The sequence below is a fragment of the Echeneis naucrates genome, chromosome 12 (assembly GCF_900963305.1).
Source record: "Echeneis naucrates chromosome 12, fEcheNa1.1, whole genome shotgun sequence".
Lineage (NCBI taxonomy): Eukaryota > Metazoa > Chordata > Actinopteri > Carangiformes > Echeneidae > Echeneis > Echeneis naucrates.
In genome coordinates this window covers 18,898,734-18,925,468 of record NC_042522.1, presented here as the reverse complement: position 1 = coordinate 18,925,468, position 26,735 = coordinate 18,898,734, and the positions used below count along the sequence as shown (strand labels likewise).

The 26,735-nt window shown below is 43.7% G+C and overlaps 1 protein-coding gene across 2 annotated transcripts; it reads right to left on the bottom strand.

Annotated features, from left to right (window-relative positions):
- Nucleotides 1-277: 277 nt before the first annotated feature.
- LOC115052202 (tenascin-like) lies at nucleotides 278-26,735 on the bottom strand. Of its 2 annotated transcripts, XM_029516198.1 has the most exons (23): nucleotides 26,519-26,735; nucleotides 19,415-19,970; nucleotides 17,406-18,719; nucleotides 16,807-17,070; nucleotides 16,615-16,730; nucleotides 15,933-16,086; nucleotides 14,530-14,799; nucleotides 14,273-14,458; nucleotides 14,104-14,193; nucleotides 13,681-13,944; nucleotides 10,217-10,492; nucleotides 5,360-5,632; nucleotides 4,982-5,104; nucleotides 4,374-4,517; nucleotides 4,169-4,288; nucleotides 3,888-4,031; nucleotides 3,531-3,661; nucleotides 3,132-3,264; nucleotides 2,523-2,674; nucleotides 2,340-2,436; nucleotides 2,093-2,254; nucleotides 1,513-1,676; nucleotides 278-1,229 (listed from the first exon to the last, which is right to left on the bottom strand). In XM_029516198.1, exons 2-23 carry the CDS (start codon nucleotides 19,890-19,892, stop codon nucleotides 1,119-1,121), a joined length of 5,166 nt encoding a protein of 1,721 aa, XP_029372058.1. In that variant the 5' UTR covers nucleotides 19,893-19,970; nucleotides 26,519-26,735; the 3' UTR covers nucleotides 278-1,118. The 2 variants fall into 2 exon arrangements, with proteins under 2 accessions (XP_029372058.1, XP_029372059.1); XM_029516199.1 differs by lacking the exons at nucleotides 5,360-5,632; nucleotides 10,217-10,492.

Genomic DNA, 26,735 nt, shown 5'->3' with positions numbered 1-26,735 from the left:
AAAAGGTGCCATATAAGTAAATGTATTATTATCTACAGATCAAAGCTGGCATACCTGGTATATTTGGACTGAAAGGCTCATTTACACTCTTTATATGCAGACATTATGTTTTCTGGTAATAAATCAGAGATGATCACTTAGATTTTTTTTAAATAAATCCACTGACAGAATGAATGAATTTACAGAATGTTATATTAAACAGAATTCTTTTTTCAGCACAAGATGGCAGCACACACCAGCACAGAGACGTCAGTCAGTTCGGATGAAGCTGCTGCTTAAATGTGCTGCCTATAAATCTCAGTGTTTGTATGTAATCAAGAATAAACGCTCACACACTTTTATCAAACTACTGTTTTATTTGTGTTGAAGGTTACAGAGTTCTGGATTTTGTTTTCCAATCAAAATTCAGATTTGAATTCAATGTTGTCGGTCTCCCAGTTGTGGAGTAAATACACATTTCACTGAGTTCATTATCACAACATTACTTTGCTAAAGTCTTTAAATTTGTTGTCTCCTAATAATTTAACAAGTTTGTCAGTGATTCCAAGAAGAAAGAAAAAACAAGTTCAGAGAAAGTTGGTTTAATTAGTCGAATTTATTTAAATTCACTTCCAGACAAATTGAATGAAATGAAATATTTATAAGTGACTCATTGACAGGCACATTTTACATGTTTTTGTCTGAATAAAGTCTCCAGGTTGTGCTGGTTTGGTATTTAGACAGCAGGAAGCGAACCTGCAGGTCCACGTAGGACTCGTGAAATAACTGCAGAAATCTGAGCACCAAAACTAATTCAATCCCTCTGAATGAACTTCCTGTTGCGAAGGGTGTGGCCTGAAGCCGTCTATGTGCCTTTGACATGTTACTGATTTGGTGGATCCATCTACACCATTTTATTATTAATTCTCATCTGAATGTGGCTGTTGAAGTCCCATTAACATATTATAGTAAGACAAACAGCAGCTACACACTTTGGATCTGGATTAATTTACCGGGTTCATTTCTCACAGCCAGAATTGATTACATTCAGTGCGACTGCCGTGGTTTGTGAGTAATTTAGAGAATTCTTAAATATGAGGGAACACCAGAAGTCGCCTGGGGGGGTGAGGCGGACAAGTCTATGAGCGTTTTTTCCTGCTCTCGAAGTTTCTGAAGTTGGCCGGTCGAATCTTCATCTCTGCAAATTCAATTGAGTGTTCGTGGCCCTTCCAGTGGAACCAGTTGATGCCCTGTGGAGAAGGCAGAACAGTAAGTCCTGAGAAAAATGCTCCAACAGTCTGATAACTGACTCCGGAGCTGCCTCTCCCTCCACCAGCGAGCTGCCAGTTACCAGCCCACGAAGGTCTATGATAATCTGCATTTTAGTTTAGATAGTAAAAGAGTTTTATTCCGCCTCAGCTCAAATTGCTGTACAAATAAATATGTACAGGATGACACTGTTCCTGTTCAAGGAGCAGTAAAGATTTTGGGCTTGTTCCTCCACCGGAGAGGAATAAAGGGAACTGTACTCACCTTACTGTGACTGTTGTCGCCATATTTCCCCATCAGGTTGACTCGATGGCAGTTTTTATACCAGAAGGCACCTTTGTAGGACAAGGCGCAGTTGGTCACGGCGATATCGTTATCGTTGTCGTAGGTGGAGAAAGGTCGACCCTGGTGGTAGGTCATGGAGTCACCTGGTGAACACATGAATCATCGTGACTTTCTTCAAGGAACAGTTCATCCACTCATCACGGCGCCGCCTGGAAACTGGTCAGCTCTTTGGGAATAATGATTGTTCAGTTCTTTACAGAGAGCGTGACGAAAATAAGCTCTGCTCTTAGCATGAAGCTAACTGTCTGATTATTTTATCCTTCTGACTATAAACAGTGCAGGCAGGAAACAGACAGCCTGTTTATGAAGGAAACGGTTGTGTCTTATCTGTTTAATTTAACAGAAAAGTCTGGATGCATTTACCACTTTTTTTTTTTTTTTTGGTGCAAACTAAAAAGCTAGAAAAAGTGGATGGAATTACATTAATACATTTTTACAAATTCAGTATTTCTCATACAAACAGGAGCATGATCTGGATCTTCTTCAAGCTGGGACCTACCTGCTGTGCCACTATATCCTCCGATGAAGACTTTATAGCGTGTTCTCGGTTCTGCGACAGTAAACTTGTCATACTGAGCGTAGGCCGACTCCCCCTTGTCCCTCAAGTCCACACGCAGCTCATAATGTCCAGAAGATGTCATTTTATGGAGGTTGGAGAGACCTTTAACGCAGATATAATACTTTTGATTTGCTCATGAGGGGAAGAGGACGTGAAGGAGGCGAGGAGAAGACGTGAATAGACTTACCCAGCCAGAACTCATCAGTCATGTTACCGAAGCCAGCAGTGTAGTTCTTCCAGTTCCTGAAGAACTCCAGCTTTCCATTCTGACGTCTGAGGAAAACCTGAGGAGGACGGACTCTCCTGAGTGTCTCAACAACAGCTTCACGATAATCTTTAGGAGCGTTCAATTCAAAGTTAACAGCCTCACCATCCATCCGCCGCCATCCGTGGTCATGTCGCAGTAAACCCGGAGGGGCTGGCTCTCCTCTCCCCCCACATAGACGGTGAACAAACCAGAGGTGGTCTCTCCGTTCAGTAAAGTCTGAGCACAGTCCCTCGGGTGTCTGTACAGCTGTCCAACTGAGGACACATTAAAAAGACATCAGTGCAGATATAAAGACTTCACAGTACAGATTACAGGAATGTGATGGAGAGAGAGAGGAGCTTGGAAAAGCAGAAAGTTGCAGAAAGAAAAAAGGTTTTCCGTTCAGAGCAGATCCAGCACAGTGAAAAAGAAGTGCAGATGCTGCGACTGGAATATCAGACGGAGGGAAAGGAATTTGCATGAGAGAAGACGTTGTGTAACCGGGTTGCTGTGTAACTCATTGTGAGTTTGCTCATTGGATGAGCTTTGCTAATTGGACTGAGATAAAAGCATTTTTTATTATATAATAATGTCATTAACAGTTTAACTGTTTTTCGATATATTTACTTCCGTTTGTCACTCTTGTTTTCGTTTGAATCTCTCCTGATTGAATCAGCATCAGTGTGTGAAAGCAGCAGATGTTGTGGTGTGTTTGTGCGTTTTCGTGCTCACCGGTGGTGAAGACCGTGGAGATATGTCGGCTCTTCTGGGCTCCGGCGATGGCCTGCAGTCTGACGGTATACTCCGTGGAGCCGGTCAGCTGAGTCATGATGTAAGAGGAGGCCGTTGGGCTGAGCACCACCTCCTGACGCCGTGCAAACAGACAGACACTAGTTTGGATTTTTTACATGCTACATGACATTCAACGCCGTTGTTTTGCATCCGTTAATAATGTACAAAATGGAAGTCCTGGTCAGTTTCTAGTAGACGCTTCCTTGAATCAGTACGGATGATTCCAACTGTTGCTCAAGCCACATTTATACGAACTCACCTACCACAAAAGTTGTGTTATCCTTTGGAAACAGAGAGTTGACAGAATGTCAGTAGAACCAGCTCTGCTGTTGGACATACCCTGATTGAACCATCAGCAGAAGAGAAGGTGAGCGTGTATCCGGTCACGGCGGCGTGGGACGGTTTCCATGTGAGAGTAGCGCTGTCAGTTTGAATGTTCACGGCCGTCAGGTCACGAGGAGGATCCACATCTGCAAACACAACATTATCATTCATGAAAGCCCGTTTTTTTTTCTTTTTTCTAAATTTCGAGTCCTGTTTGTGGCTGTGTGACAAATTTAACAACTTGATCCCTTTTAGCTCTGTCTTCGGTCTCCACTGGGGCTTTTCAGCATATAATTGCTCTGTTATATTCATTATTCATTAGAGAGAGAGGCAGATCTCGTTCATCCAGACGGATCTCCTCTCTGGACTCACCAGTGGTGAATTCAGTCACAGCAGGTTCACTCTTCTGTGCTTCTTTCATAGCATGAACTCCAACAGTGTAGTGGGTTCCTGGAACCAGGGAGCCCATCTCAAACTCCACGGTGTTTCCAGACACATGTTCCACAACCGAGGACACTGGAAACCAGTACAAGCCCCCATCAGTTGATCTGTGTGTCACTGATTTATTATCCAGGAGCTCAGGGAACGGATTCATAGTGTAAACATAACGTCTGCTGCTTGAAGTTAAAAAAGGAAAGACAGAAAAGGCTCACATGAGTCAGCAGTGTAGGTGATGACGTAGCCATCGACTGTGGCCACAGACGGCTGCCACAGCAGCAGGGCCGAGGTGTCGGTCACGTTCACTACAGTCAGGCCTTGAGGTCTGTCCAAACCTGGAGGACACAAACACAGACCGTCTCCAAACTGTCTCCAACATCAGATCTGACAGGGTGAGTGGACCGAAGGAAGGAAGCCAACCTGTGGTCACAGTGTCGGTGCTGGGGTCACTTTCCTCCAGACCCTTCACGGCGCTGACCGTCACTCGATAGGTCTTGCCGGGGATCATGTTGGACATCAAAGCCTCGTACACGCTGCCGTCCACAGTCACCATCATTGGGCTTCCTGTGGAGGAGAGAACCAAACGCTGAACAGTATGGAAAGCAAAGGGGAGGAACACTTTCAAAAACACTGCTGGTGCCTTTTTATCTCCGCTGAAAATCCCTCCAACTGTTTTTCAGGTATTTCAGTTTGACCTGCCTGTGCTTAATTAAATAATCCATCCACTATCAACACTTAAACTGAGTTTAAATCGTACAGATTCTGTTTCCTGAGCTTGTGCATCAGCTGATATTGTTTTAAAAAACAAATGCAGACTCAGGTTAAATTCTTTTTCAAGCAACAACCAGATACGAGTTCAAGTTTTCAATACAACATGATGTTCATTTTTTAAATGATCTTCATGTGATTTTGAATGTTTTATTTAGAGACAAAGCTTCTTTACTGATGGACAAATCACAGTCAAGGCCTCAAAATGGGATTTGATCTGTACAGGAATAAGAAATTTTTAACGTTTCTTGAGTTTTTACCTCCTTCAAAGGGCATGTAGGTGATGCGGTAGTTGTCCACCGGAGAACGAGGCATGGACCAGTGAACGACGGCTGAAGAGTCGGTCACCTCAGAGAAGTGAAGTCCTCTTGGAGTGCTCAGGCCTAGCAGAGTGAAAATGGACATGTGCAGACAGAAAAGCAGGAAAAAGTAAAACGTGTTCATTAATGTTGCAAAAACAAGAACAAAAACAAAGTCTCAGCTCAGAGGATCAAAATTAAAATTAAAAAAAAAAATAAAAAAAAGCATTTCAGACAGTAACCCTGAACCAGAGGGACAAAGATGGTTAGTTGGATCTCTGTCGACGGATCACACCCCCAGAAACTCCAACAGTTTAGTAGTTAGTAGGTTTCATATACCTGTCTGAGCAACCCCAGTAATGGGTTGGGAGCGTTGGTCCAATGAGACACCGTAAAGCTCGATTTCATACTCAGTGCCACTCATGAGTCCAGTTAAAAGCTTGGTGCGCTCATCGCCGCGGACGCTGAACTCTTGAGGATGGGCTAACCTTTTGCTGTCTCTTATTTTAATCACAAATCTGTCAAACAGGTCTTCGTCCGCCGTCCACGACAGACGGAAACCGTCAGCGCTGATGTCTGAGACAAAGAGATGCTCCACCTCCGGCTCGGCCTCTGGTTAAACAAAGGGACAGAACGTTGCAGCAGGTTTGGTTGTTTTAACTTCCCAGAAATATTCATCAACTTCTGAGAGACGGCCAAAGACATCGAGTCAGTTTGGAAGAAGATGAGCAGTGAGGAAAGAAGGTGTCCGGGTGGCAGACAGGGTTATGATCCTTTGTTTGTCCACCACCTCCGATCTGGGCATGCTCAGGTGTCCGTTAGTGTAAACGAATCAAAAACACAGTGCAGGGCGACGCACAGGTTTGGGAGAATTAAAAAGACAAGGCGCTTTTTGTAGGTGTTTATTTAGGTCAGTTGACGGGTTCACATTCCCTAGAAGCCTGTAACTGGCCTGTTGGAAGGATTTCAGCAGATGTCTGCTGAGAGGAGGTCCTCAAGACTCAAGTCCATGCGTCTTCAAGGCCAACCTCGGTGCATTCAGTGCATTCAAAGACAACGAAACAAATGAGATTAGAGGTTAAATCAACAGACATTTCATGCTCAGAACATCTGTTGATTTGTCAGTGTTTTCCCGCTTCTGATAATTTATTCAGCAGTTTGTGTTTGAGGAGTGAACCATGATCGCCCTGATCATGCACACACTTTCTGTCAATACCAAATCAAAGTTCTGGAGGAAAACACATTTTAAAATATGAAAACAAACAAATATGCTTGTTCATATTTTGGAGGTAAGAAGAAACAGATGAGAGCTCCACATCTCATCCCTCCGGTTGACGAAGCTGCATACCAAGAAAAATATTTAAAACAGAGGAGGCGTGAGGTGATTCTGGAAAAGAGTAAATCTGTGTTCGGGTTAGATTACAGTTCTGAAGCTTCACCATCAATCATCAGCGACCAGGCTGATTGAGCTGAAGGAGATCCGAATTTCAATGATTTCAAAAAGGCTTAGTATCAGATTATTATTATTTTGGAATGGACCAGCCTGGATGTGATGGTGAAACTTCAAAGTTGGATCAAATACACAGCAGCTGAAACAAAACGGGTCATTTAGATGTTTAGTAAGACGAGGGGGGGCTTGAAGTGTACTGAGTGGTACCTGTCACAGCCACTGTAGTCAGAGGCCGAGAGAGAAGCCCTGACTCTGACACCCCGGTCAGCCTGACCTCATATCCTATGCCGGTGATGAGGCCCCAGATGTCCAGGTGACTTTGGTTTCCTGGCACAGTGAACTCCTGAGGCTCCAGCAGCCAGCCAGAGTCTGTCACCACTATCTGAAAATGGCTGAAGCCAACGCTAGAGGGGGGCAAATCTTCCTGCTGCTGCTGCTGCTGCTGCTTCACCTCCCACGACACGCGGAAGCCGAAGGGGGTTATGTTGGAAATGGTCACGTTTTCCACTTTAGGCAAAGAAGCTGAGGGGAGTTGGTTTGATTGTTTTGTAAAAAGGAACAGATGTGGGAAAAGGAACATGAGTCCGTTAGGAGCATAATGTGCGCAATGCTTGCAAAAGCAAATCATAGAATGTGTTCTTGGTGTGAGGTCTCACTGTTTTTTAAAGAGACAAAAAGGAGTAGTCAACAGATCTATAAATAGAATATCCCTCAAATTTAAAAGCTACAACACATTAAGTGCAAATACGGAGCGCTTTATATTTCTATAAACAGACACAAACTCTTTCCTCAAACAGAAAGTTTGATGTTAATGAAGCCAAAACACAGTGAATGAGGATGTGTTGAAGCGTCAATTTGTCCCAGAAATGACGCTTCAACACATCTTCTTGTGACATCACAATGTCCCAGAAGTCTTAATGGCTGATTTTAATGCCCTCTGAATACAGGCTGTGAGTATCTGAAGACTGAAACATTTGAGGCTTTAACTGTATTAATATAAAACCTGGACCTGATTTAGAATCAGAGACCACATGAAGGTCTCCTTTTAGACCGGACTGACCTTTAAGAGAAGATGCTTCTCTTATATATTACTCTCTAATGCAAAAAAAAAAACAAAAACAAAAAACAAACAACAATAACTGCTGCTGATAATGCGAGTTAAATTTTCTCTCAATGTGTGTGAGATATTCTGGTATATAATGCTGAAGGAGGGAGAGTTGCTTTTCCTTTAAAATAATAATAAATGGTTTCCATTTACAACTGGAGTTTCAAATATGAGTAAAATACATAGTACCTGTGACGGCGTGGGCTAACACAGAGGGAGTGTGGCGCCCATGAGAAATACCATACAGTTCAATGTCATAGCCTGTGGCATCCATCAGGTTAGAGACCGTAACGTTACGGGTATCACCAGGCAGTCTGAACTCCAGCGGGTCAAACTGCTGCTCTGAGTCACTGACCCGGACTACGAAGCCATCAAAGTGGCCTGACACAGTGCTCCAGTACAAACTGAGGTTATGTGGGCTCAGTGATGCTGCAGCTATGGGCCCCAACTGTGGGACGTCCTCTGAATGAGACAACAGAACACCACTTTCAGTTATGCTGTTCTGAGAACTGGTGTGTTGACAGTGTGTTTGGTCACATGCAGTGCGATACCTGTTGTAGCTACAGCGAATAGAGGCTGCGTGTTCTGGCCACCAGCGCTGGCGTACAGCTTTATGTCGTAGCTTGTGCTGGCTTTGAGCCCGGCCATGACTGTGGAGCGCACGTCTCCTGGCAGAGCGCGCCCCATTGCCTGCGAGGGCAAAGCAGACTCTCTGACTTCTACTATAAAGTTATCAAAAGCCTTCTCTCCTGTCCGCCATGACAGAGAGAATCTGTCTGAGGTAATGTTAGAAACAACTAGCCTGGATAAATCAGGCTCTTCAGCTACAGGGGAGAGAAAAATATGGCATATATTCATTTGTTGCAATAGAAAGCATGTATGTGTCTCTTTATAAAAGCCCAGTGTATGAAATCAGGCCCAAGTCAACTTTAAAATACAGAAAATAACTAAATAATATTCACAAGATAAAAATAAACAACCCTATTCCGTTTAAAACTAATTACAAATACACATAGAATGAAAATACCTGTTGATGCAACAATACTGACAGCTCTGGTTCGGGATCCTTTGTATGTCCCATAGAGGTAGGCTATGTAATCAGTGCTGGGCCTGAGCCCTGTCACGTCGTAGGACTTAACATTGTGGGATATGTTATACTCCTTTGGCTCCATCAGCCAATCGGAGTCAATAATCTCCAGGATAAAACCATCAAACTCTCCTTCAGTGGCGTTCCAGAGGATTGAAAAGCTGTCAGACGTTAAGTTTGACAGATACAGTTTGCCAACCAAAGGCAGATTCACTAAAGAGAGAAACCATCATTAGATTTGTCATCAACACCACTCTGCAGAACACACGTCTAATTTAACAATGAAAACTATGTGACTGATAGTTGGTTGGTTCGATCATTGGAGCGTGATCACAGAAAACTCACCACCACCAAATTCCAACTCCTGATAGTCTGAGTGTCTTAATAAAAGAATAGATTTGGCTTTATAGCCCTCCACCATACTTCACACTGAGCATCTATTTGTTTTCTTAAAACAATAAGATGGACAAACAACTGATGCTGAGGAGAAAGATAAAAAGCCTTCATGGTGTTGATTTTAAGAAAGGAATATGAAGTCTTTTTCGTGCATATGGAGCAAGATCTGACAGCACATCTGCTCTGTTAAGATTTAGTATGAGATTATTTCTGCATCACGTTGCACCAAAGCAGATGAGAACTGCCACAGAAACAGTCAAACTGACAAAAAACAGATAAGTATATATATATATTTTTTTTACACATGCAATTACGTTGTTACAGGCAAGCATGCAGTAGATAGTTTAGGTATCAGTCAGATTAAACGATTCACATTTTATCTTGATATTGACAAGAGGGTTTAATCATTTGCCACCTAGTAGTTCAAGGAAAGGATATTTACAAAACTAAACTATCTCAGCAACACTAGGTGAAACTGACAGAGCTCAAATGTCACTGGAACTCACGCAGAGTGAGCACTTCCACGTCCACGGGCAAATGATCTGTCAAGGTTAATCAATTACACGCTGAGTGAGTGTTGATGGGATGAAATGAGATGATCACGTGGTCACTGTGTGACCGGCAGAGGAGGGTGAAGGTTATTGGTTTGCTTTTGCAATCATTGCAGCACATCAGCATCAAACCCGACCACGATGCAGGATGGTAGAGAGGTGGGGGAGGGAGGAGGCTTCATGCACTTTGGTAACTGGAGATGGAGGCGGCAGTCCAGGGAGGAGGGGGGACATTTGAGGGGCGTATGCTTGGCCCGGTGATGAGGCACGGCCGCCCATCACCCTGCCCTCTCTCAGCTAGACAGAAACAGTGGCTGGAGGGTAAAGGATGGTTCATGGCATGTTGGTTAAGATGAAGCAGTTCAGTACACCGTGACCAGGGTGATGGACATAGATGACGGAACAAGAACTGGGTTATTATGCTGTTGTCGTTTCATGCAGTGGGATGCCGACGCTCCGCCTACGAGCGGGACAACTAAGGGCCTAATGTGTCTGTGTGTGGCTCACAGAAACTCACTGGAATGCAAAGACAGTTTAAAATCAACGGAAAGAAACAAGGTTTGAGAGTCAGAGGAAGAAACTCTGCAACGCAGCAAGTCGCAGGTACCTGTGGTGGCTTCAGTGTACACGGGTTCAATGAAGGAGCCCTGATACATCCCATACAGGCCAACCATGTAGCTGGTGTTGGGGTTCAGCCCGGAGAGGCCCAGGCTGAAGGCGTCTCCGGACAGTGTCAGGTTCTGGCTCTCTGCGAAATTCTCCAAGTTTGTTACCTCAATGACAAAGCTGTCAAAGTCGCCCCCCGCGGGGCTCCAGGACGCAGTGAAGCTGTCCCATGTATTGTCAGAGATAGTGAGGTTCACCACCTTGGGCTTCAGCTCCTCTGGTAGATAGACAGATCAGAGTGGGGTCAACTGAATGGCAAGATGGATTATCAAATTTACTCTCACATAACTTTTCAAGGTACATCAGTCATCACCAAGTACAACAGGTTATCAGGGCCACGCTTCAGAAAAAAGAGATTTTGATATTAAACTCAAACTACTAAAAGAATAAACGTATGAGAAAAATAAACATTACATTATGCTGTTTGAAGAAAAAAGTTCACGTTAAATGCCTTAAAATATTAAAAAATTATTGTTTTTTTATTTAAATTATAATGAATACAGTATGATTCTAATTTTGGCAAACATAAGTTTAACCTTAAATTTTTCCTTAAACAGATGTGACATCAAATTACTTTAATCTTGAAATACTGACTTTTAAGTTATAGTTAACATAAGTTAACATAAACGGGGTTAGGGTTAGGGTTAACCCTAACCCTTTTTTTTTGACATTTTGACATTTTGACAAACATTATGACTTTAATCTTAAAGTCATCTTTGTCATAATAATTGTGATTTTACTATTTATTCATCCTTTTAGATGACAAATATTGAAATGTTGGACTTTAATCTCAAAATGAGAAATTATATGATTTCTTGAAATATTTCAGACAAAATTACTCTTGAAATATTGTGAAACTTCCTGATTAGCTTTTTTTCAGTAAGGTGACTTTAATGTCAAAATCTCTCCCAGTGTTTTTGTGGCTCTTAAATATAGGATGATAGAAAACAGCCTTTAGAAATAAAGCATCTGTGGAAAAAATGGACCATGCTGCCTTCCTGAAATATTTGGTTGTAAAAAATGAATCGATATGATGATGATGATGATGATGATGATGATGATGATGATGGGTTGTAATGAATACCTAAAAAAACATAAATATTAGCATTATGTACCTGTGGTGGAAAAAACTTTGAGAGGCAAAGATCGCCCCCCCCTCCACCAGTCCATGTAATGTGATATCATAGTCTGTAGAGGGGGACAGCCCTTCTATTTCAGCCCTCCTCACACTTCCTGGTAATGTGGTCACATGAGCTCGTGTCACCCCTGATGGAGGACTGACCTCCACCAAAAAGCCATCGAACGCCTCGTCAGGCGCCGACCAAGCCAAGCTCATTCTGGTGGAGCCAACGTTTGTGACTTTGAGGTTCGTCAGTGCGTCCACGTTTGAGCCCTCGGGCTCAGCCCCAGAGCTCGTCACACCCGGGTCAGAAGTGGGAGGAGCTGCAGTGTTTACAGAGCGGGGAGGATCTGGGTTTTGAACCGTTTCATTATCCAGAGCAGAGTGTGGGCTTGTCGGGGCATCTTTGATGCTCAGAGTAAGAACATCTGGAGAGGTAGGCTTTGGTGCTACAGTGAATAAAAGCAGGTTAAAGTGTGAATTCGTTACTGGCTCTGCTGATGAGTGAAAAAGAAACAGCCTGTGGAGAAAAAACTGCATTAAAATAATAACAAAACATGGAAGTCAAATGAAATACACAATACTGTCCTTCCATCTACCTTTCTGTTCTCTCTAAAGTAGATTCATATCCGCGTTTTTCAAGGACCATTTTTTAAAAATCATCAAGCGACAGCTAAGGGATTAATGACACTTGAGCCAGTGCCATTAATCTTTGAAGGTTCTGAGTAGTCCACCAGAGTGGAAGTACACAGTTGTCTTCAAATGGATGGAGAAGCCATGCACAGCCATTTTGCTCCTCCTCACTGTTGAGTCACTTCTTTGACATGCGAGTGACGTTGGGTGTCCTTTTCTCCGCCTTCGGGATCATTTGATGTGCAAATGGGTGGATGATGTGGATGGAACTAGTCAGAGAACCAACACGATGCATTTTACAGGCTCAAATGCAAAGAGAAATCAGTATTGGCTCCCAAATGTAGATTTCTTCTCGTCTTTGAATTTTAATAAGCAGCATTTTGTTTTAGCTCCAGAGCCTTGGAAGGTGACAGATGGGATGATTTATGTTGGGTTTCTCATCATGAGTCATGCTAAAGATTATACAGATGAAAAATAAATAAATAAATAAATAGCAGCATGCAAATCATGCCACTTGTCTGATCTGATAAACTATCTGACCTCGTAGAAACAGAATTCTTCTCTAAAAGGAGAAGCAGTTAGAACAACATGAAGATAAAAAGGTCTTTAAAGAATTTTCTGTCTAAAAGAAAAGCTTATACCTGTGACTGCAACAGCTTCAAGTAGCGCAGATCTCTGGCTACTTGTTATTCCATAAAGTTTTATTTGATATTCTGTTGATGCCTTCAGGCCTTCGATTTTAGAGCCACTGGCATCTCCAGGAAGTTGGACCACTCCTCCCACATCCCATAATCGCTGGGTGTCGTTATACTCTAGTGTCAAGCTATCATAAACGCTGTGAGCCTTTAGTCTCCACGAGATGTCAAATCCATCAGACGTGACGCCTGAAACAGTCAGCGTTCCAAGCTCGTCCTCAGGCTCCGTCCCAGAGAACTGGGACTCAGAGGGCTCTAAATACACAAAGCTAATCACATTGTCCTCCGAGCCTGTGGGAACCGTTAGCTCACGGTCGTCTGAGTCAGCTAAGTAAAATGTGAAAGTGGCTACAAGAAAAACAAAAAGGCACAAATCAAAAAAATATTGATCAGGTGTAAGTGCAAACTTATTTTTGTAATCATTGGCAGATTTTTTTCCCAGCCTTCAAAAAAAAAAAAAAAAAAACCCCAAAAAACTTGAATTCAAGTTCAATTCAAGATGTGGTTGTTCTAAAACCCAACGTTGGAAGTTTTAATCCTTAAGATTTCATTTTTAATTAATTTGCAGCTGTGGTGGTTGGTAACAGGGAGCTGGGAATAAGTAATGTGCGTCAGCAGTTTCTCATACAACAGGAACGTATGCATACTTTCATTCCGTGAATGCTTCACAATAAAAGCCAGGCTGTTTCAGCAGTTCAAGACTCTTAATGTGAAACAGAGACTGAGGCTTTAATTTGTGAAATAATTTTTTTTTTCTGTGCTGTGCTTGTAAATTAAATAAAAACGAATAACATTAATCATCAGTATCAAAAATGACATTTTAATAAAAATCTTAAGGATTATAACTTTGCACTTCACCTGTAGAAATTCTGAAGGGCATATTTAACATCATGAGTAAAATTATTTTTTCCTTGAAAGGGATCTGCTATAATTCATTCTACGTTGTTTCCCACCCACCTGTGGATGCTGTCAGGGTGACAGGGCTGCTCCTCTTGTGTCCCCTCTCTGCAGTCAAAGTGTGAGTGTAGCTCATTCCAGGAATCAGGTTGGTCAGGATGTAGCTCGTCGCCGTGGGCGGGATCTCCGCCTCCTCGACCTGGCCGTCTCTGGAGACGTAGACCAGCCTGTAGCCGCTGATCCTGGCCCGAGGTTTCTGCCACCTCAGCGTGATGGAGGTCTCGGTGGACTCGACCTCCTCAAAATTTCTGGGAGGATCGATGTCTTAGAGAAGAATGGGGGTAAAAGGGTAAAATAATTTAAAGCAACAGTAAAGTGTTTCATTTAGCTGCACGCTCAGAAGCCACTTTCACCCCCCACGCTCACCCTGTTAGCTGTAATTCATCACCCAAATTGATCCAAATTGTTTGTGGCTTCTCTCACCAGTTGCTGCATTTGTAGTAGCAGGCAGACTTTCTCTCTCATTCTTCACGGCCGTCACACCGATCCCATACTCCGTCCCCGGCTTCAGCCCTGTCGCACGTAGAGACGGGAGGAAAATGACCACCTGCAGGTTGTGTGTGATCAACCTTCATGACAGTTTGACCCTTACCAGTGATTGTAGCTGTTGTGGTCTCTCCCGGTCCTCGTGGGAACACTTCCTCACCATGAACTGCTCCAGATATGGGGCTGTACTTCACCCGATAGCTGCCGGCATCAGCCTGACTGTTAGTCCACTCCAGAGTGATGCTGCTGTCTGTCTGGGACACAGTCTGAAGGTGCTTGGGGGCGTCCAGGGCTGAGATACATATATACAAGGTCACAAACTTACAGTTTTATAATTCAAATACAAGTTGGCATCTTGTTCACCTGTGGTGAATGTGGTGGTGACGGGGTCACTGGTGATGTCTCCTCTCCTGGAGATGAGCGACACCGTGTACTCTGTGTCTGGCCTCAGACTGTCCAGGCCGTAATGTTTCTCAGGGGGGAGGATCTCAGCACTCATTTTCTCTGAGAGGTCAGAGGTGGGCCCGTAAAACATGGTGACTCTGTCCATGGGTGCCACGGGCTGAGACCAGCTCACCAGTGCCGAGGAGTCCGACACATCCTTCACGTCCACCTGCCGGGGGCCGTCAATCTCTGTGGGTGAAAAAAAAAAGAAGAAGCTGTAGTTTAAGGGAGATAAAATAAGCATGTGAAATGATGCCGGCTTCATTTTTCGGTGGAAGGTGATCAAATTACTTACAAACACCTCACCTGTCTGTAATCCCTTTGTCTGCACAAATCAGTGCGAAGATTATGAAGTATGAACTTGACCCATTTCAGTGGCTAATTTCAGTTCTGCCTTTTTGGTGTGAAACAAATCTTTTTAATTCTAAGATCATCTTTTCAGGTTTTGATTTAATTCTCAACAAGAACATTTACCCCAAATGTCGCTCTATTCCTCAAGGCAAAGTTGGCTTCAGTCATACTCAAAGATTAAAGCACTTTTAGGAAAAATTACACATCTGTTTAGTTCTCAAACGAGTGAAGAAAAAGTCAAACATAGACCCAAATATGAACAAACACAGCTCTGAGTTGGCTCCTCACTTGCTTCCTCCCTTTCACTCTGATATCGTATCTGACAGATCTCCTGTGTTTACATGCGGGGGAGACGTCTCTCCCCTGTGTACTAAGATCTCTGGGGGTAAATGGTGTATAAAGGATTTAAACTGGCTCCTATCATTCATCTCTCTGACCTGTGTCTAGTTTCATCTTATACAAATACATGACATCAGGAATGAAGTGGTGTGATGCGTGGGGGGTACCCATCGACACGAAATGGCTTTTCCATGCACAAAGGCCGTTGTTTGGCCTGGCATGCCACGGTGATTGCACAAGGAACTGGAGGGATTTCATAAAATAACATATGGAGTTTGAACTGCAATAAAAGTCTCAGGGAGCAGAAGACACAAGATGAAAAAATAAACGATTACATGGTCAAAATAGGCCGAAATTCAATTACTTTGAAATATTACATCTCACCTAAATCTGTGGAATGGAGCTGCTGAGAGCCAGCAGCGATTTCCTGTTGTTACTCCTTTTTTTTATTTATGTCTTTTTGCCGCACTCAAGTAATATGGAGTCAATTGTACCCAACCCAAACTCTTAAATACTGCCAGTCAGTGCGGGAAAATGACATAATCCTGCTATTTTTGACCAGAACTTCATCATCGTGATAAACTGGATCACCTTCATACAAAGAAAAAGGCTGTCTCCTGCATGACACTCACTGGTTGTGACTGTTTTGGATGTCTGGGGTCCCTTGGTGTTGTTTTTGAGGATGTTGATGGAGACTTCATACTCCTGTCCCGGTCCAAGACCTGACTGGAGGAACTGGTTTTGGGAGGGTGGAAGTGTGCTCACCACTTTTCCATTTTCTTCTTTCTGCACGGACACAGAAGAAATAAGATCCTTTTCAGTGGATCCACACAGGAAATCACACACTGTGGCAAGGAGCTCAATACCCTTTTTGGGTTTGGATTAAGATATAATTATTATTATTTGGTTTTATGTTTTTATAGAAATGCTAAATAATCCGTTTCTCTAGCAGACTTTATTCTCTTAAATGTTAAATTATAAGCACATCACACAGCCCATTATCAACATTAACATGGAGGTCAGGGAAGGACAAAGTTTTTTAAGGTGTCTAAAAACTCTGCAGAGGCTTCAAAATTCAAAATGCCTCTCCTGACTTATCGGCCGAGTATCATTTCAAAGAGTTCTATGACGTCCACGCTTGCCCACACTGAAAGCTTTCCAGATGTCAAAGCAATTTTTACGGGTAGCATTGAAATAAATCTGCGTTTCGCTGACACTTCCAACAAACACACTGCCCAGCTTATCACTTCTCCCTTCCCCCCCCTGGGTTAATAAAACCCTAGACAGACTTTCAAATGAGATGTGCAGACTGACCGTGTTGCGGAAATAGATCTCCCAGCCATCAAAGTTGATGTCCAGCTGGTCCCACATCACCTCGACTGAGGTCTCTCTCACTGACTTGAACTTTACACCCTCAGGTCGGGGGAGATCTGGAGGAACGCAAAGCAAAAAAAAATCAAAATGGTGAATTCATTCCCCTCTGGGTGTTAGCAGCAAAAGCGGTACCTGTAGCCACCCTCACGCTGACCGGGATGCTCCTCTTGTTGCTCAGCACGGCGTAGACGCTGATCAGATATTCAATGCCAGGCTCAAGCTCTTTGACAGTGGCAGCGGTTTTGTCTCCAGTCACAGTGAAATCCTGGAGAAGCCCGCCAGGACGGGTGGGCACGTACGTGACAAGGTATTCTGTCACCAACATCTCGTTGTTCCAGGACACGCCCACTGTGTCAGAGGTGATGTTACCGACAGTGAGGTCCTTTGGAGGAGACACTGGAAAAATGAAAGACAGTTTGTTTTTTTTTTTTAAGCGAGGGTGGCAACTTCAACAGCTCCTCATCGACCACATGGAGCAAATGCAAACCCCAGAGCCACATCTGGCTGTGGTGTGAGGATCTGCCAAAAAAGTGCAAACCAAATGCAGAAGAGGGAAACACACAAACTTCTCAAAAAGAGCGGATTTTGAGAATAGAAGGAAATGACATCACTCTGGTTTTGCTTTTATAGCGCATTTGGTTGAAACATGGAAACCTTCAGAAACTGAGAAGTGCCAGATCCTTTTCTTGTCTATATTTTACTTTTGCAGACAGCTGAGTGAAGCCTCTCACCTTCTGAGCAGTCATCTCCGATGTATCCTTCGTCACACACACACTGTCCGTTCACACAGCGGCCTTTGTCCCGGCAGTTGTTGAGGCAGCTCAGCTCTGCACAGGTCTCTCCTTCGTATCCGCTCTCACACGTGCACTTTCCGTTGACACAGCGCCCCCTGTTGTTGCAGTTGTCTGGACAGGCGAGCACAGAGCAGTCATCTCCGGTGTAGCCTTCCTGGCAGACGCACTTGCCGTTTGCGCAGTAGCCTCTGGCCATGCAGTCATTGGGACAGGCTATCTGACTGCAATCTTCCCCGGCGAAGCCTTCGTCGCACACGCACTGCCCGGCAACGCAGCGACCGCGGCCACTGCAGCTGTTGGGGCAGCTCAGTTCACTGCAGTCCTCGCCGGTGAAGCCTGCGTGACAAACGCAGCTCCCATCGATACACTCCCCGCGGCCGTAGCAGTTAGAGGGGCAGGTCCTGATGCTGCAGTCCTCCCCAGCGAAGCCTTCCTCGCACACACACTGGCCGTTGACACAGCGCCCTCTCTGCAGGCAGCTGCTGGGGCAGGAAAGCTCGGAGCAGTCATCCCCCTGGAAGCCGACATCACACGCACACTGACCATTTATGCACTGTCCTCTGTTGTTACAGTTGTTCAGACATGCTAGCTGGCTGCAGTCTTCACCCTGGTAGCCCAGGTCGCAGATGCACATCCCGTTGAAGCAGGAACCTCTGCCGTTACAGTCGTTGAGGCAGGTGAGCTGAGAACAGTCCTCTCCCGTGTAGCCGGCGGTGCAGACGCATTTGCCGTCTACGCAGAAACCATTGCCTTGGCAGTTGTTGGGACAGGTGAGTTCACCACAGTCCTCCCCGGTGAATCCCTCCTCACAGTAACACGTGCCGTTATCGCAGCGTCCGCGGTCGTAGCAGTCTTTGGGACATATGAGCTCGGAGCAGTCGAAGCCTGTCCAGGGTTCTTTGCAAACACAGTCGCCGTCAACACAGCGGCCACGGCCAAGGCAGTTGTTGAGACACTCGGTCTGAGAGCAGTCTTCTCCAGAGAACCCATCCGAACAGACGCAAACAACGCCCACACACCGGCCATGATCTCCACAGTCCACAGGGCAGACCTGGACTGAGCAGTCCTCTCCAGAGAAACCTTTGAAGCACTCACATTTTCCATCCACGCAGCGGCCTCGGTCCTGGCAGTTACTGGGACACGCTGGCTCACTGCAGTTGGGTCCTTTCCAGCTCGGTTCACAAACACAGCCGCAGGTCTCAGCACTGAAGTTTCCATGACCGTTGCAGAAGGGTTTTGTTCCCACCTCACCTATGATGGAGAAAAAACAACAACAAAAAGAAAGAAAGAAAGAAAGAAAAACATTGGATTTCTATTTTACTTTTCAGTTCATTCAAAACTTCTGAGAACTTCTTCCAGGCGATAGTTTGACATTCTGGGAACTGTCCTGTTCCAGTTGAGATGAATAGACTCCTGTCTGGACACTAAATATGAAGCAACAGCCAACAGATGGTTATCTAACACTTAGCATAAAGTCTGGAAATGGAGGGAAATGACGACATTGGTTCTGTCCAAAGGTAACAGAAAACACCCATGACCAACTCTGATGCTCTTATATTGGCTCTCTGAAGTACAAGTTTACAGATTGGGATGTTGTGTCCTTATTAATCTCAGCACAAAGAATCCCTTTAAAGTGCATCATTCTGAAAAGTCACAAGCCTTATTTTGGCAGCTCCTTGACAAGTCTTCTTACTTTTATTGATGTGACAGTGAATGTATATCAAATAAAGCCAAATGAGCCAAATAAAGCTCCGTTCAAATGTGTTGGTGAGTTGTTGGTTTTCACTCTGTGACAGAGAACATTAAGCCCCCGCGCAGATGAATGGAACAGATGTGTCTTTCACATAAGGAGACTCTCGGGGGTTGTGTATTACCCTTAATGGAGCACGTCTCAATGTAAAATTAACTGCAGGGGCTGTAACACACACATGACGGAGCCCACCTACCTGTGACCTGTGCACTGCAGCAGGTCCCGTCACCGCCGCACTGATTCCTCAAAGCCGAAACTTCTCCCTCCAGCATTTCCAACCGACTCAAGAGGTCTTTCAGGCCGGGCATGTCATCAGTGCAGGAGCACGCCCGCCGGGGGATGTTGATGCGGTGGGTGAAGACGATCTGGTTCTCACTGTCGGTGGTGTGCTCAGTGACGTGACGGTCCGAGGCGACCGGCGCGTCTTTGGGCAGGAGCTGCGTGCTCTCTGGGGCATCCAGGTTGACCGCGCACAGGGAGCTGGCAGGAACGTTGATGTTATAGACGTGGTTGAAAACCACAGGCTGGTCAGCACTGGGGAGGGTGAGGTTGTGTTCTGTAGGGGATGCCAGCGTCTGTCGTCTGTTCCGTAGGATTTTCTTCACCAGCCCAGCGTTCGATAAGCTGAGCAGAGCTGTGAGGAGGAGGCAGCCTAGGACGCCTCTTGTACCCATGATAGGAGTGGGCTGTGGATTTAACTGTACAAGTGTGATCCTCAGTCTAAAGGCTAACGCTGGTTGAAGGTGAATGTTCTGGAAAACAAGCAGAAAACACACAATGCTGAATATTCAGTCTATGAAATACAACTATCACACAGGACAACAGCTTGGAAAGCAACTATTGTATCATAAAATCACAGCAGATCCCTGATGCAGTAACTCAAATTATACGACCAGACAAACAAGTCTGGCAATGAATCCAAAAAGAAACCTCTAAATATTCAAATCCATGGATTTATGAATAACGTGTTCAAATATTGAGTTTCTCCTCCATTTTAATGTTGGTCTCGGATGTTTGGACTCTACAGTATATTCTGTATGGCATAAAGTGTCAGGCTTTATATTGATATATAAATGTAACGTGTTTATGAGCATAAATATGAAAACATACATACATATATAGATTAAAAATGCCAATATATTTAGATATAAGTTTCATGTACCTTTTTTTAAAGGTCTTAAAAAAACCAACAACATTTTAAAGTAAACGGCTTGGGTGCCACTGAGTCTTTATTTTCTTTCCGGCTCTTCAGGTCTCTGAAAACTATTCAAACCGAAGCGAACAAAGGTTGGTTGAACTGCCCGCAGCTCTCTGGTTGAATAGCTTTAGGGACCCCTCTCCCCACCCACACCTTTCCAAATATTGGGGGGGGGGGTGGCCTTGTCCTGATTGGTCAGCTATGTGGAAGTGAGGAGGGAGCTAGTGATCTCTGTCAGCTCCCTTTGTTCTGTCCTGACACAACAGTTTCCGTCACGCAGGAGCGTGAATGACTTCTTTTTGAGCCATTCAGACGGCGTCCACCTTCTCTGTGATGCAAACCGAAACACGCTGTCACTTCGCAGCTTCCTGCTTCTGAGACTAAACCTGGCGTTAGAGATTAGAATGTTTGAAACTGCAAGCTGCTGCATTTATTAAAAAAAAAACAACAAAAAAACAACTTTCATCATCACACAACCTAAGTCAAGAGTTGTTCTATACATATACAACCTGTTTTCAAAGGCTGAGAGAAATTTAAATTCTGATTTCAGGGAGAGAGAGAGCGAGCATACCAAACAATCCACAGCTGTGCTGGCACATCAAGTTCTTTACATGTTTTTGTGAATTTGTTTTGTGTGTTACAGGATGAAGGCTCGGGCTCTAAAGTGTCTGTACATTTGAAGGGGGTGAAATAATGTCAAGAGTCATCCTGTATACACACACACACCTCCTTCTCGCCCACACATCAATCAGATGACTTCACCAACTGGACCCACAATCTCTATAATTTGTGGGAAACAAAGGAGAGCTAATAACAAGCTTCTTCCTCAGCGTGGGAAAGCTGCCTCAGATTACTCACTGCTGACTTTCCAAAGGATCTGGTTCAATGCAGGATAGTGAAAATCAAAAGAAAGGTCCACAGTGGTGGATGAATTTACAGTACCGGCTTGTTCCTCATCACTGGAAACAACAAAGCCTAAAGCTGGGCATCTCAATAAGGGAGTCTATGGGGACTGAGTCACTGATTCGAGTGGTCATTAAACAAACTGCAGCTTTTAGCACTTCTGAGGTTCTCACTCGGGTTCAAGGTTGAATTTGAGGGTAAATCTGAGCCTTTATTTTTCAAAAAGGCAGAAGATGCTGACCAGCCAGGACGTTGCTCCCTCTGATTGAACTACACCTCCATAAAGGGGCTCGATCTCTGCCAGCGATGGAGGATTGGGTCCAGACTTTTTGATAGGAAACTGCTCATGTGTGCAACAGTGACTTCCAAAGGACAATTGTTGTTGCAGATACTGATATGAAAAGACATGTGGTGCACTTGGATTTAGGCTCACACTGAGACTTGTGGAAAATATTTGAGATACTCAGTAAAAGTTGAAGTCCAACAGACTTAGCTGAGTGTTTGGTGCATTTCAGCGTAACCATGACACCAAGAGTTCTGTTTTTTATTTTATTTTATTTATTTTTCTTTACTTCTTTTGACTGTTTTATTTACGAGGACGTACTTCATTCTCCTGAGGCACGGAATCAAAATGGATCACTGCTGCACCTTAAAAATAACTTTCATTCTAACCCAACATATCTACACATCTCCTTCGTTTATACACATCTCACATGTAACGTTTGACTGCAATAAAGCCCAAATTCAAGTAATATAATACATATTCTCTAAATGACATGAACGCCACTTAGGCTTTCTTCTTCTTCTATAAATATATTCAGACTCTCATTGGACTTTTAGGTGACAAATTATCCTTGTCAGCTGTGGCTAAGATTATTGACAGGGTAGTTCAAGATTAATGTGCAGGTTGCGTATTTACTTCTGATCCAAATTGTGAGGAAGGCTGTGATGGTTTTTCCAGTGTGGAATGCCTAAGATTTATATTTGGGAAAACCACTCTAACAGATTAAGAAGCCGGACTCAGCAGGCCGTGATGTGACATGTTGCGGGCCGTGAGCCACCCGTCTGAAAATAACATGTGTCCTACAAGCCAAGAGGAAATCTGAAGGTTTCATGCTGATCAGAGTGATGACTGAACGTTGTCCTGCGTTTTTGTTTTGTTTTCTAAATTCTTTTACAGTTGAATGTCAGGCACACTCACCACGGGTTGGGTATGAAAGAGGACCCTTCTCATCAATCCTCTGTTCCCTCTGTTATTGTCCTGACCTCTGGCCTCTCCCCTCTGACCTGATCTTTTTCTCTACATGTGACCCTTGCCAGCATTTATTCACCCTTCACATAATCTGTTGAAGCACAGATATTAAAACTGAGCTAGAATTTCACGAGTTCTTGCACATCTGGTGAGTGGCAGGACATAGGTAGGTTACATCTGGTGTTGTAAATCTTAAAACTAGGTCACGAAATATGTTTCTGATGTCCTTCCCGAAAAAATTTACAAGATGCAGGGACTGATCATTTGCATTTTTTGGGGGCAAAAGTCCTTTAAATGGCATGTGTTTCAGGTGAAGATGTTTTTGTTTCAAAAAGTTCAAATTTTTTTGCTACCATGTTCGGGAATTCTAAGTAAAATTTCATGTTTAAAACTTGAGGATGTTAATTGATATTTGAACAGCCTTTTCACAGCTGAACCAATCAGAGACTGACAGAAAAGTAGTAGTGAACATTTCATTGGTAAGAGGATTTACTGAGGAATTACTGACATTTACAATAATTCCTTATAAATGATCAGTTAACGGGCCCATATTTGAACTTCTTTGGGTAAACTCTCAAAGAAACCAAACCATGCTGGGTTGGACAGTGAGTCCTGTTGAGCAGGGCTTGGGGGCGTGGCTAAGGATGGTGACGGCTCTCCTATGACATCACAAAGTTACCAAAGTCCTGACGGCTGGTTTTAAAGCTCAGTTTCTGAATACAGACAGAGAACATTTTCTCTGTGGACCTGGACCTGATTAAGACATCTCACTTTAACACCAGTTTTTGCAGCTGATATCATAAAACAAAAAATGGGGTTCTTTAAGTAGTAACAGGACAGAACTTATAATCAGAATAGACCAGGATGTCTGACTTTATACGATGTGGAACCTTTTAGGTTAAACTGGCTAAACCAATTCAAAAATAATTCTCACTCACTAATTTAGGTTGAAATAATCCAAATTTGAGTGTCTATAGCCTTCTTAGCTTTTGTAGCTGCAGCAGTGTTGGGTAAAGGTCAGACCAATCAGCCTGCTGCAGACAGAAAACATTCACGTTGTAAGAGTTCAGTCTTTTTTTTGTGTGTGCGTGACGGCGCGGCATTAAAAGCTTTACTAAAACTGCAGAGATCCTGTTAATACACAGTTGATGTGATCTCAACTCATCTTCATCCAATGATCCATGACAAAGTTAAACAGGACGAGAGCAGAGGTGCCCACAGTAAGAAGCCAACCACAGCAGACTTCAGGGTTGACTGAGGACATCGGACTTTTAGTGTGGGGACAAGGAAGACAATCTGGAGGGAAAATTGAAATAAATATAATCTCTTCGCTAAACTATAATCCAGAATAGCTGTAGCTTTAATACTCTTCCCCCATACTGGCAGAGAGAGGGGAACTTTCCCACGTGGAAAAGAGAAACTGGGAATGTTGGCCCTAGACTGACGACATCTGTTTTGTTGAAGAGAAATAAAATGAAACAGCGACCGAAGCACTTGTCTTGTGTCCAGACAATAGCTCAGTTACTGCTACCTTTCATTAAAACTGAAAGTGCTACTTCATGCACAAGTTAACTAACCGTTGACTAACTGTTAACTAATTGCCGTTTCTGACCATCTGTCTGTGTGATCACTGAGATGATGGACTGTTCCTGTCGTCTTCATTCCATTGTGATTTAAACAATACACAGTGATTCTGGACACGCTGCCCATGGAAAGCATTTGTCGGCGACAGCAGCACGACAGAACTCTGTTCAGTGGCAAATGTGAAACTGATGCATCTGCTTGTTTGTTATGTGTTTTTCCTTTTCATTTTCCATAAACGGCAGAAATCTGATTCTTATGGCATCTGGAGCAGCTGGAAATCATCTCATAGAAGTTAATTAGAGTTGTTACTTTAGCCGACACAACAGTAACAGACATTACAACACCTCATTAGCATTAAATATCCTCAAGTGGCCCTCTAAGAATAATAGCTCTCTTGTGTTATGTCCCCAGGTGAGCCTGAACAGGATGGAGACTTCAAGCATTCTCAGTTTCAGATTTGTTGCTGATATGGTTTTTAACAGATTAGACGATTACACTAATCTGGTACAAACACATTTTAGCCATTTTTCATGCTAAAATGGCAAATCTCTTCCAGCTTTTAGAAGATGAGATTTTGGTGGTTTTCTTTGCTTTTCTGTGTTAAACCAAATATCTGTGGGTTTGACAGAACAAGCAAGCTGAATGTATCTGTTTGGGAACTTTGGCCTTTTTAATCATTTTTCTCAGGTTCATTGACACAACTGTCAATCAACCTGCTGAGAAAATGAACAGGTGAATTAATAATGAAAGTAACAATCCTGGTTTTTGGTTCTGCATTACTGCGTGAAAGATGATTGCTGTGCAAGAGATGGTTAATGTTAAAGGTCCATTCTGTGTAAAGGTAGGGCTCCATGTGGTCCTGGACCTTGATCTAATTCTAAATCAGGCCTGGGTTCTATATTGAGACGATGAAACTATTAAAGGTGCACAGAGAAATGCTCACAGCCTGGATTCAGAAACTGTCTGAGCCGTCAGGACTCCTGGAACTTTGTGATGTCACAGCAAAGCAGCCACACAACCCAAAGCCCCGCCCACCGGGATAGAGACTGTCAAAGCTTTGCAGGATTTCAGTGCCAAAAATAAATCTTTGTGTATATATGAACACATCAAAACCTCATGACACAAAATATGGGCCCTTCAAATTGATTTGCCACATCTAAATTGGCATAAGTAAAATCATACACAGATGATGTGTATGTGTGAAAATGTGAAGCTTCTGAGGAAATAAGAGCAGACTTAGCTGCTACTGAACTTGCAGTTGTATAAAATGTAAATATAATTGAATTTTACCAGATGATTGACCCCGTCCAGTGCCCTTATCACCCTCAGTGTCACCACTCAGGCGGCACAACGAGACCTTTGTTTCTTCACTGAGCCTGGAATTTAGGACACTGACCGCCCCCCCCCAAAAAAAAAAAAAAAAAAAATCTAACACATTTTACATTGAATTATGATCAACCTCTGGCTTGTTGTGCGGAGGTCATGAGGAGGGAAACAGTGTGAGCTGAGCCCTGGGGGATCTCCAGCTACCAAACCAGCTGTCCTCCTGACAGAGATTTGTTCACCCAGACACCTTTCATACGCTGCTGTACAAACACATCCCGGGACACCAAGCACAGAGCAGAGGCAGTAAAACACCGTGGCCTAAATAGCTGCGGATGGGAGATGATGAGATGAGGTTTAAGATACCAGAATACCAGCAGGGGAACGTGTGGATGAATGAATCCGTACAGGACGATCCTAATCGTGGACTCCAACCCACAACATGAAGGACAAAACAGCAGTTAAAACCAGATTTCAATTAAGCTGCGCAATAGAGTGGATGGATTAGGTATTTTATCTTTAACTGAAGGAGGCTTTCCCATCACCCACTCTCCCCTCTGTTTAATCTCCATGATGGAAAAATGACACACGATGAAGAGCGAACTGCTCTGCCCAAGGTAGTGTGATGAATCATCGGGCTGCACAGCCTCTCCAGACAGAGATACACTTATGCAAACACTTTTTACTGCATCCATCCACAATCCTACACAAACAAATGGCAAGTTTTTTCATTTAGTACTAATCTACAACCTGACAAACTTTTTTCCCCTTGCACTGTAGGTGCTCAAACTGTGGATAACTCTTCCACATGTTCACACCCTCGGCAGTCAGTCTTTACCTCTGATCTTTGCATTGGCTGCTGAGCAAGAAGTTGCAGAATACATCAAGCATCTTCTATAATAACTGTAACAACTAGAATTTGTGCCTTCTGGGGTTGGATTGACCTGCGATGCAATCTGCTGCCATGATGTATGAAAGATTTCTGCACAAAGAGCTTTTGTCGGAATCCAATCAGATAAAAATTCATATATATCTCTTACCTGTATCGGTGCAGTTTTTTTTCCCACAAGCCCTTGCAGGTGAGATGAAATGCTCCTCTCCAGCCAAGAAAATGATGCTGTGCCCTTTTGTTGTCACTGCCTCTCTAGCAAGGTGTCAGTCCTCCCCTCAGCCAGCTCTTAATCTTCCCTCAGCGCTGAAGAGCTCAGACTGGGATTCAGCTTCCTCACTGACAGAGCAAAAGAGAGACAGAATGGG